The 11,989-nt window shown below is 40.3% G+C and overlaps 1 protein-coding gene across 4 annotated transcripts in view; it reads left to right on the top strand.

Annotated features, from left to right (window-relative positions):
• The window catches only part of PITPNC1 (phosphatidylinositol transfer protein, cytoplasmic 1), a 79,083-nt gene extending 67,094 nt beyond the window's left edge, over positions 1-11,989 (top strand). For 2 of the 4 annotated variants that reach the window (XM_017740756.1, XM_017740754.1), the window contains 3 exons: positions 2,113-2,268; positions 2,960-3,023; positions 9,285-11,989. In XM_017740756.1, coding sequence (XP_017596245.1) covers positions 2,113-2,268; positions 2,960-3,023; positions 9,285-9,544 — 480 coding nt within the window. In that variant the 3' untranslated portion in view covers positions 9,545-11,989. Of the gene's footprint in view, positions 1-2,112; positions 2,269-2,959; positions 3,024-6,319; positions 6,439-6,881; positions 6,975-9,284 lie in introns of all 4 variants that reach the window. The other 2 variants (XM_017740755.1, XM_008638658.2) reach the window with 2 other exon arrangements.

The following is an 11,989-nucleotide window of genomic DNA, read 5'->3' as shown; positions in this document are numbered from 1 at the left end:
AACCATCGCACCTGCCCTGCTCACCGGGAGCCGCCAGCGCCCCTGCCGGCTGCGAGCGGAACTGCACCCGAGGGGAAAGGGCCTGACAGCCGAGAAGGCTGGCACTGGGTTTGTGATTGTTTGCTGTTACTGCCATGGTTATTGCTGTTTGTTTGACTGGTTATACACATATAGATATGTAACAGTAAAGAACTGTTATTCCTATTTCCCACATCTTTGCCTAAAAGCCCCTTGATTTCAAAATTATAATAACTCGGAGGGAAAGGGGTTGCATCTGCCATTCCAAGGGAGGTTTCTGCTTTCCTTAGCAGACACCTGTCTTTCAAACCAAGACAAAGGGTTATAAAATACAACACTGAATTAAAGTGTGTATCTGAAATGCTGAATCAATGCAATGGCTCCATCACACCAGCACTGTATGTGAGTGTAAGAAAGAGCAGACCCTGACTTACAGGAAACTATTTTCCTTTTTAGAGATTCTTGTTTCACACAGGAATATTTTGCAGGTATATTTGAAATCATATTTTCTGCAATTATTTCTTTTTTCAAGGAACCTCCTACTAGAATGTTACACCTTTCTGAATATTATGCCTTCTTCCCTTTTTTCTTTTTATTAGTATTATTATTATATTGATTGCTCCAGGCAATGATCAATTATTAAACAACTCTTTCAACCAGAAAATGTGTAGCTCCATCTGTGGTTGAGCTTTGTTGGGTGAGAAGATGGGCAGCAGCCTGTGACCATGAGCTGTGCTGTACAGGGGGATGTTGCTCTGATAAATGATGTTGCTGAATTGTTTTTATGGTGATTTAACATTGAAACCTTATTATTCTGTGAGCTCAAAGTCTCCCCTTTGCAAAGCCTGTGTCAGCAATAAAAGCAGTGACTTTCACAGGGAGGAAAGACTATCACCTTATTAGAGCTTTGTAGAGAAGCTTTAATGGCAGAGCTTCAGTTTATGATAAAACCAGAAGTCAAGAGATAACTAAACAGTAGGAAACAGGAATGCTGGATGATGCATAAGCTCACACTGAATGAAACAAAATTATGATCAGAGTAGTTATCAAAATTTGTTAGTTTTTCTCCTGATTGTCATCCATTTAAGCACTGTTTGTTAAGTTATAACAAAGGATCTTCCCAGACCTCAGCACTGGGGAAAGAACACAGCTGAGTACTGGTGGTTACTTTTTAGGACAGATTTTAGAAGCTCCACTATGAATTTTCTGAAATGACGTAATTTTCAAGTTCTGACAATCAGTGCTTAACTGTAAATTATTTCTATTTACAAGGTATAATTAGCATGACTGGGCATAAAGGGAAATAGAATTATACCAATATGGAAAATAACACTTTCATAGATAAAACTCTATCTTGTACAGATGAAAGTAAGCTTTAAAAAGATGAACTAATGCCTTTAATGGTTTTATGAAATTACGTTGTAATTTCAATGTTGTAGTTTCTTTGATTTACCAGTTTCTGAAAGAGAAATAGAGTTGGGATTACTCAGTGATTGCTCATAGCTCATATATAACCAGAGATATATAACTATATATATATAACTGCAGTTATATATATATATATATATATATATAACTGCAGGAGTTTCCTACCTAGCTTAGGATGTACAAGTTCATTTACAACTGAAAATGGCATTGTCAGGATCGGTGTTGAAGTGTCAAAGCTCCAACTGGACATGATTTCAGGAAGACAGGCATGGATAGAAAGTATGAGCAATTCACACCCAGGGACAGTGGAATAGCAGGCCCTGAAGAAGCCACTTTTTTTTTTTTTTCCCCCTACCAAAGGCCATAAATAACCCTTGGAGTGTGCTGCACTGTAATGACTTGCAATAACAGGTTTTCTTATAGCAGAAAACATCCTGGATGATATGTTTGTCAATGCAGCTCCAAGAATATGCTGCCATCAATTCACTGCCAGGATTGGATTTTAGGATATCCTAGTGCATGTTAAAAATCAATTTCTTATTATTTTTTCATAATGTTTATTAGCATGTTTTAATATTTTATGTCTTATCAAAACTTTGACTTTAGCAAACTGACAAACACGACTTCCCCTCCTGCATGTCCCTGTATGTTTTCTTTGTTTTGCAGGATCCCAAATATTTCAAGTCACAGAAAACTGGGAGAGGCCAATTGAAAGAAGGCTGGAGAGAGACACATCAGCCAATTATGTGTTCCTACAAACTTGTGACTGTGAAATTTGAAGTCTGGGGACTTCAAACCAGAGTAGAGCAATTTGTACACAAGGTCAGTGAAACAGGACCTGTTTCTTATCCTTCACATAAGCAGAACTCAAGCACTCACAGGAATGTGACTATGGCTGTGGAGAAGCCTGGGAGCCAGAGCCAGTCTGTTCAGACCTCTCACGAGGTCTGAAAGATCTGGAGCAGAGCCCAGGACTTCAGTCTGGGTACAAACTTGACAAAGCCTGGAGCTGCTCAGGCCTAAGGTTGAGAGAAACTATCAATAACATTTTCAGTGCTGTGACCAATATATGAGCTGAAGTATTTCCCATACACATAGCAATGAGGTGCAGAATTCCTTAGAAACAGATAGTGGGAAAGCTTTCCAATCAGTCTACTAAAAAAATCAATCAATGAATAGCATAACTGCCAAGTGATAAAATTTTTCACAGTATTAACCTTCTACATGTTTGAAAAACTGAGAAAGGAATAGAAGAGATCCAGAATGTCTAATTGGCCAAAGAGTAGTGGATTCTGTACACATTCCCAAATGGACTCCCATGCTAGTCAAAGCCATGATTCAGTGTTGGCAACAGATCTACTTCCAGTGGGAAGCTGGACTAGGAGCCCTTGAGAGCCAGCATGTCTTTTTAGACACAAAACTCTCAGAGGGTTTCTCACTTTCCATCCTGTTGAAAGACATGGGTGAGATGTTTTGTTGCTGCTGAGGCCTTTAACTCTTTCCTTGTTTACAGGTGGTCAGAGACATCCTCCTGATCGGTCACCGGCAGGCATTTGCCTGGGTGGATGAGTGGTATGGTAAGTGTCCTCCAGAGTCAGCCCCTTTCAAAGGGGACAGTTAACAGCAGGTTTCCATTAACTTTCATGGATCATCAGGTCCCAGTGTGAGTTGTTCATGGAGGAGATGGAACCATATTAAAGATCATCTCCTTCCACCCTTCTGCCATGGGCAGGGACACCTTCCACTAGACCAGGTTGCTCCAAGCCCATCTGACCTGGCCTTGGACACTTCCAGGGATGCTGGATTTAGGCAGTAGGCAGCATCCAGGGATGCCTTTCCATCCCAGCATCTTGGTGTACCTGCACCAGTGCCCTCACCCTGCACTGGAGGCACGCAGGAGTCATCTGTATGGAGAACCTCGTGCAGGTTTGAATAAAGCTTCTTCTTAAGGTTGCCTTAACTTGCAGTCATTGCCATGCTGCAAACTCCTAAGACCTCTGATCCAACACATTTCCAGCTTTTTAGGAAAGTTTTAAGCTATTGATATGGATTGCAACAAAGAAAAGATGGGGCTTTTCTGAAAAAGATGTACATAAGCATAAATCCTACGGGGTCTGATTCAGCAGCAGCTGCATGCAAAAAGTGTTGGGAATCCATGAGTCAGCTGTGGGGATATGGGCACTTCCAGTAGGACAAAGTAATCTGAATATCAAACCAGCCAATTACATTGTATAAAATGAGCTCACTGGGTTTGTTCCTTTTACATTTTCTGTAAGACATATCCATAATCACAGATACTGTTAAAACAGGTTCTGAGACAGTCCTGTAACATGTAATAGGAATTTGGCAATAGGAATTTGGCAATATATTTAGAATGTTTATCTAGACCCTCCTCAAGCTTCAGTAAACACCAATTTGGGCATTTCATGGGTGAGTGACACCCCTCTCATCAGAGCTCAGAACCATTGTGCATTGCTCAGGAACAGTCACTGCTGCAAACACATTTCAGAGGTGTCAGAGCCCTGCACTGGAATTTAACCACGAACTCAGTGGGCCCATTGTTTGGAAATAGAGAAAAAATTGCTTTTGAAATCACAGTGTTCTTATAAATTTAATACTGCATGAAAATCTTGTGCTGTAATGGTCATAAAAATACTGAAACTGCTAAAAATATCTATTCTTCTGGAATAGCTGTAAACTAGTAAGAGAATTTTATATCCAGTCAAAGAGAGATTTTCAGAGCTTTTTTTTTTTTTAATTTTAGATTTGTTTCTTTTTTTCCCTGAAATAGAACAATACGTTCTTTTTCATGTACCGAGTTGGGAAAACCGGTAGCTTTAAATGAAACATCCTGACTTCATGTAAAAATTGAGCCCATAAATTTGCTCCCAGTCTACCCAAAATATCTATACAGTGAGAGATGGAGAATGTTACTGAGGAGCAAAGTGTCAGCTGCAGTTTAGCAGATTTATTGATAATGATGACAAATGAGTAGCCATGAAGTTAAACATACCAAACAGGTTTAGCCCAAAAACATTCCACAATAGATTTTCCCCTCCTAAGTCTGAAATCACCCTGTCAAAAATATTCTTTCCACAAATGAAATACTGTGATACAGTCATCTTGTGGATTTTTCCTGTCAGAGTAAGAATTTTTTCTAACCAATATAGTGTACTTTTAAGAGCTCAATTTTCAGCCTAAGTACAAAACCTAAAAAATCTGGGCTTAATAAAATAGATATAAATAATGACTCAATATATAGCATCAAAAATATCCTTTTTAAGTGTCTATTAACACCTTTTAAAATGAAAGTTTGAGAGACCTGGAAATGATGGTAGTCAGCTAAACTGAATCAATCAGTGTAATAAAAAATGTGTTATGGTAATGACTGGTTGCTGTTACTGACCCTGTAAGTATGAATGTGTTTTGTCATTTAATTTACTAAACTGTATTTAGCTTTATTATTAAGAAATTCTATTTTCTCAGTGTTACTTACTAATAAAGAGCATGTTCTCTGCTTGGCAAAGTGCATCCCAGCATGTTACTGACACGGCTTCTGAGCTTACTTCTCATTCCAGATAACAGTTAAAGACTGAAAGAGTACGAGTTAGTGGTATTCCATGTTTCCTTTTGATCAAAATTTTAGACTGCATTTCTTTTTACTGATGAATTACGACATTGTGCTGCCACTGATCAAAATTTTAGACTGCATTTCTTTTTACTGATAAATTACGACATTGTGCTGCCACTGTAACAGCTGAAGTATCTTGCCTTAAAAGCTGCCTCATAAAATGCAGCAGGCATCTCATAGCACAGAACAAGGAGTGGTGTGATACAAGAATTCCCAAATCCCAGTGGCACATCATAAACTTGAGAACAATGGGAGTCTCAAGAGCAGATCACAGTGCATGACCAAAGGGGCACCCATTTGCAAGCAGACTGTGCTAATAAAATGCTCTTTAAGTGTTTTGAGTAAAAAGTTGATGGCTGTTTTTACGAGGCTCTGAAGTTCCCAAAGCATCATAAAGAACAGACCAAACTCTGACAACACTCCCGTTCTGACTCCTTACTCCCCAGTGGATTTATGGAAAGCATGGGAATACTCAGAAGAGTAAGGTCACAAGTCAATTGGATTCTTTATGTTGTTGCTGGAGCTGTGGTTGATGACAAATCCTGTTAAATGTGTAACCATTGCCTGGTGTTCCATAGCGCCTTGCAGATTGTGCTGGGTGGCCACCCCCAGCCAGGCTGGGCAGTGGTCAGTGACCCTGCTGGTGGGATCAGCCTGATTTGTGGGATATTTCTAATTCTTATAATTAATTCAATTGCTTGAGGATACACAACCATTAACATAGTCACTATTAATTTACTTATCAATATAAGTGTTAGTTTCTGAATCTAAACTGGTGTGGGCTCTAACACTGAGAGTTTTGCTGGTTATGAGATGCACAATGCAAAGTTAACAAAAACTCTTTTTACAAGTGCTGGAAAGGTAAGTAAATATTTATAATATTTCTGTATCTATTCTCTATTCCAAAGGATCTTCTAAAATCTCTTTAGAAGATCTTGGCCTTTGCCAAGGCCTGCATTTCAGTACTTCCTGCCTACCTTACATTACACGGATACTCCTAAACAATTTCCACTCCTTCCTGTTCTCTGACTCCCTTTGACTTAACCTCGCACCTTCCTTAGCTGACACAACTACCTTTATGAGGCAATTTTCATAAAGCTAGTTGCTCCTTGCTTTTTAAAAAATCCTTTGTTGGCTTCTGCTGAAAGATTTTGTGCTCCTAGAACCTTCTCCTTAGAAAAGAAAAAAATGAAGTTTGCACTGAATCAATGGAAAATGCCAACAATTTTGAACTTTTTACAGATATGACTATGGATGATGTTCGAGAATACGAGAAAAATATGCATGAAAAAACCAACATTAAAGTTTGCAACCAACATTCATCTACTGTGGATGAAATAGAGAGCCATGCCAAAGCAAGAGTATGTCAATTTTTAAAACGTATTGCCCATCCTCAGTCAATACATCTGCACAGACTAGAGAAGAGCAACCAATTGCTGATCAGTCAGTGGAATTTTGGGGAGGTTTTGCTTCAATAAGAACAGAATCTTTCTCCATGAAGTGTGATCTTGCCTTTGGTTTGCATTGTAAACCTGTCAGTTATGTAAGGGAGGGTGGGGTTGGGCTCATATACAGCTCCCTGGCTTCCAGGAAAACATAATGCTCAAATTTCAGTTGGATGCATAAAGAGGAAGTTAAAGAGGATTTTTACTTTCTATTCTTTGAATAGTTAAAAAATGCAGGAGTTCGCAGTGGTCCAGTCAAAAAGCCAAGAACATGGGGAGTGGAAAACTTCTATGGGACTCACAAAATTCTTTGTTTCACCAGGAAAAAAAAATCTAATTAATTATTCACTCTTTTCAAGGTAACTTTAATGTCACCATCATCAGCTACCAACAAGGTGGAAGTATTTTCAGAAGTATGTAACAGTGGTTTGGAGAGAAGACCAGGTTTCTGTGTAGGTTCTTTGATTCAAAGTCTGGAGATTTCATAAAGTACTTAATTACCTAATTTGGGCCCCACAAGTAGAGACCTAAAATTAGAGATTGATACTCTCTGCAAATAGAGAAGTTGCAGTGGCCTTTGCTCCTGAAATGTCATTATTCCTTTATTTCTGCTAATGGTGCTGTGGAACTTAGTGCTGGGTTTAGTCACGTAACGAGTGTGGGGCAAGGCCTGAACGGCTCCAAGTCTTTCCTTGGTTCTTGCTCAGTGTCAGTTGTCACCAGCCTGAGGAGGGCGTAGTCTCCAGGAAGGTAATTCCTGTGTTTGTAACACAGCAGCTTCACTGACATCAAGTTACTCCTTAGTAGAGAATTAGTTCAGATTTTGGCTCTACACTTCAGGATTTGGTTCTGAATGAAGTCTGCCACCTGTAGTTTCCATGTGGAAAAATTGTCATTGAGGTCAGAACAGAAGTTGTTATTACCAAAAAAAAAAGTGAATCTGAGTCTTCCTAGTTCAGTGTAAGGACTGTTCTACTTGACTGTGTATCAGACCAGAAGGAAATTAGAGCAAATATAAGCTAAAAAGCAAAAATCAATTGAAGCATTTCATCTCTGAATTGAAAATGAAGAGTCTTGGAGGTTCCATTCAGCAAGACTTCACTTAAAAGGACAGGGCACTGAGAAACCTTCCTGTCCCCTTCATTTGTCCAAGGCAGCTTTTGGTTCACGTCATACAGAATTCCTCAATCAAAATCCCTGTCATTTCAGGGGGATTTGGGACCCTTTGAGTGCAGAAGCATTCACACACTGTTACATGGTGTGAAATGAAATGTAAACCAGCAAAACAGGTTCAAACCTCTCTCCAACACAAGTAGGTACAGTTCCTCTGGGACCATCTGTTTATTGCCAGCACTTCTGTCAGATCTGAAATAGGCAGCATTCTCACTCCTAATAACTGGCAGTGTGGGCTGGAAAGGTCCCCAGAATGTGGTGCAGGGGGGAGTGAAGGCAGCTGGCACCATGCTCGCTTTTGTTTATTTAATATGATGTTGGAACACAACATAAAGCTGCTTCGACAGCCAAGGTTGCACGTCTGCAGCTGGGTAGTGGTAAAAAGCATCAATGCCCTGGAAGGACAGGATTTTTTCACACACTTGGTAATCCCCACTGCCAGCCCTGTGCTTCAGACACTCAGATATGTGAGACTTCTTAATTGATTAAAAGACTACTGGTTTTATTTCTAGGTTTTTGAGCTTTCGTGTCTCAAAGAATCTATAAATGGTCTAATGAAATACTTCAAATTTATGAATTTAACTTGACATTCAGCAAAAATCTTAACATTGCTTTCAGTTGGCTCGGTGGGCGTCTTGCAGGCACTGCAGACATGGAGCAGCAGGTTCCAGAAGAGCCTTGCTGATTTTCTGCTCAACTTCCCAGTTTGTAGCAGATGTCTTTCCCTTGGGATTTTATCCGAAGTTTTGCACGGCTCGGCTCCGGCAGAGCCCGTCCATGATGGGATCGCGCTGCCCTCTTGTGGGGTTCGGCAGCACCGGGACGCCTCTGGCACCTCAGGACATGTCCCGGGCACCCGACTTTCCATTCCGAAATGGCTTTAATCTCTCATCTCATTTTGCCTACATTTTGCAGGGAATTGAGCCGTGGATTTGTCACTTGCCCACCGATATTTAAGTGCAGTTTCTGGATGGAAAGTTGGGAAGCACGGCTTTGAAAGTTGTGCCTTTGTCGGGGGAGATGGAATTCTTTAGGCTTTATTAGTGGAAAAGCAAAACAGGCTCGGTCCCGTGCATGAAGCTGCAGCTACAAGTCAATGGAAGGAGAGAGAATTTTTCATCCCTTGATAATTACAGCAGATGAACAAACCATGACAACCCTTTGCCCATTTGGGCTCATAATCCAAATGAAAAATTTTAAATCCCTTTCAGTTATATTTTGTTTGAAGTTCTGAAAAATTCTACCTGCTGACTGTATATCCAAATGTACTCTTTACTTGCCTGTGGAATAGCTGGATTTTCCCAGCAATTAAAGAGGCAGCAATCTTTATTCAGCTCAGACCCAGGTAGAAGAACCACTAGTACGTGATTAATGTACTTAAAACTTTGTTTCCTTTACACTGTGCTTATTGTGCTCCATTCAGCTCGTTACAATGGGAAGGCATTCATGTGGAGAATCACTTAATGAGATGCATGATAAGCAATATTCCCTGATTTAGGATTTGGATGGAAGTAGTTTAACTGAGTTAATGAAATTATTATTTGAAATTATTCTAACGTGCCTTTGTCTTTCATTCCTTCTCGTTGAAGACATGACAATGGATGAAGTCCGAGAGTTTGAACGAGCCACTCAGGAAGCTACCAACAAGAAGATTGGGATTTTCCCACCGGCAATATCTATCTCTAATATTTCCATGCCTTCCTCAACCCGCAGTGCTCCATCTAGTGCTCCATCAACTCCTCTCTCCACAGATGCTCCTGATTTCCTAACAGTTCCCAAAGATCGGCCTCGGAAAAAGTCTGCTCCAGAAACTCTCACTCTTCCAGATCCATCGAAAAAAAAATTTTAAATTAACCCTGCATGTTTCCTCCTGATAAGCCATGTCTGCCACAGCAAGAGTGACATAACTCAATTGCTGCAAAGGTCATGGTGGTTTGTTGATTATTTGGTTGTTTTGGGGGTTTTTTTGCTTCAAATGATCTTTCTGGTGTGGAAAGATGACTCCTTTCCTCAGACTTGATCCTTAAAACCTTCTGAAAAGTGCATGCAAGAGAAGGTAGTTTATATATTCCTAAAGTAGTGTTTCAAGCCATATGGTGCATCTTACTGACATCGATGGAACAGTCTGAGGGGATGCTATAAATGAAAATCAATCTTTCTGTAGCAGTATTCTGCCTGCAAACCCTCATCTAGGTCACAGCATTTATAATTAGGAGTAGGTATTAAGTAAATCTGCCAAGGACTTCTGAGGCAAATTAGTGCCAATTAGAATGCAGGGTTAACAGAAAAAAACCTCCCATTTTCTTCTTTTATAACCAATTTTAAAATCTTACCCACTCTCAGGCTTCTCCTGTGTGTTCATAAACCTTTGACCTGTAACTCATTGTACTTGAACACCAACAGATCCACATTTCGTTTAATACGACTCAGGATTTGGGGCCTAAAATATAAAACACAAATCTTTTCAAACCTAAAATATCACTGTATCAAAGCCCCAGCTGTAATTAACTATACTGACTTTGAGGTCATTGAACTATTTCTACCTTGCAACGAATTTGTAAAAGAAACCACCTATTTCATGTAGATAATGTATTTTACTAGCTCTTCCCCATCCTTTTGTGAACTCAGAGTGTTGGTGTTCATCAATGGTGTTCTGTGACATTGAAAAAAGCAGCTGAATTGTGTCAGTTAAGAAGCAAAAGCAATGAATTCTGTCTTTTCCTCGCTGGAAGAAGAGTGGTAGTCAGGCTGGGAGACCTTGAATGTAAAGGGAAGAAAACAACACTCCTTTTGCTTTCCTGCCTCACATCTTTGCTAAACAGAACAATCTGCTGACAGACAGCTGGATCCAGGGACTGCCTCGTCTGGAGAAGGGGGACAAAATCAGTCACTTTAAAAAGCAAACAAATCGTGGGTGATGTTGAGCAGCCAGAAGTGCTCTTCCTGGTCTGTGTGTGAAATCACTCTTAAATCTCAGGAATTAAACTGTAGACAAGGATGTTTCTCAGAGGGAAGCGTAGATTGTGGAAGAAGGAGAAAAATAAATGGCAGGAGTGGTCTCTTCCTTCCTTCCTTCCTGTTAAATGCATAAACTGAGCGAGACCCTTTTCCCGCTGCCCCCGCTTTGGGGCACTTTGCTCTCTTCCACACAAGTTACTGTTTGAGGGCTGCTGCAGTTCCTGTCTCTTGGTGACATTCAATGGGCCACTGTTCAATTCCCAGGGAATGACGGCTCTTACGTGAATCATGATCCAAGTGGGTGATACTTTGTACCACCACTGACATGGTTCATGGATTGAGAAAAAAAGAGACTTCTCCAGAACTGAGCTATCACTGAATATTGAACACTCAGTTTGGGGGTGCCCATACCTGGGGCACAGTGGCTGAAATGTACTGAGCTCCTCGCTGGCTGCAGCTGCAGTACAAGTTTTGTGGAATGTGTGGTATTTAGCAGGAAGTTTTAGGGGCAGAAGTAATTCCACTGCCAACCTGCACTGAAACAAGTGTTCATTTGTCTGATAGTGAAAATCCTGCAGCCAGCAAAATCCAGGAGCTCTCTGTAGGTTTGCTGTGGTCTGACTTCCTGCATTCTCCCATGTCTTGTCTATGCTTGGCTTTGCTTTTCTTCCCAGAGCTGGTAATTCCAAGTGATTGGTGACTTGATGGGTGACGTTCTGTTTAAAAAGAAGCCGCTGTAATACTGAAAACAAAACTTTCCTACATTGGTTTATGATTTCAGCTTAACAAGGGTGCACATTATCGAATCATAGGATCATGTGTAATCTTTTTATTGTTAATATTGATTTAGTATCAAGATTGGAATATTAGCAGCAAAGGGAAGCCTTTGAAAACATAAAGCTTTGTTTGGTTGTTTTCTCATTGCCTGACTTTGGCCCATACAGAAATAGTTCAGGTCTGCTCCACCTGAACGTCTGTTTCAATGGATTTTTAATTTGTCCAATACAAATTTACTCAGCTCTATTCACAGTGTCCTCGTGCTCACACGTGGCTGTTTCTATTCACATTTTGGTATCTGGGTTTGACACAGATTATTAGATCACAGCAGTCCCACCTTTACTCATGTTTAACTGATTGATTTCCAATCCTGGGTGGATAATTGATTATGATATTAAGTAGGTTTGGGGATAAGACATTTGTGAAAATTATTAGCTTACTTGAACAGGACAGATTTGAATATCTGCCTGGCAGAGATGTGCCCAGCTTTAGTGTCCCCACAGCTCCATTCACCACTGGCAGGGACAGGAACAGCCACTCTGCCTCCATGCTGCTGCCT

Source organism: Corvus brachyrhynchos, unplaced genomic scaffold (genome assembly GCF_000691975.1).
Source record: "Corvus brachyrhynchos isolate BGI_N302 unplaced genomic scaffold, ASM69197v1 scaffold218, whole genome shotgun sequence".
In the NCBI taxonomy this organism is placed as follows: Eukaryota; Metazoa; Chordata; class Aves; order Passeriformes; family Corvidae; genus Corvus; species Corvus brachyrhynchos.
The sequence above is the reverse complement of the archived record's forward strand: the minus strand, read 5'-3'. Positions and strand labels throughout refer to the sequence as shown.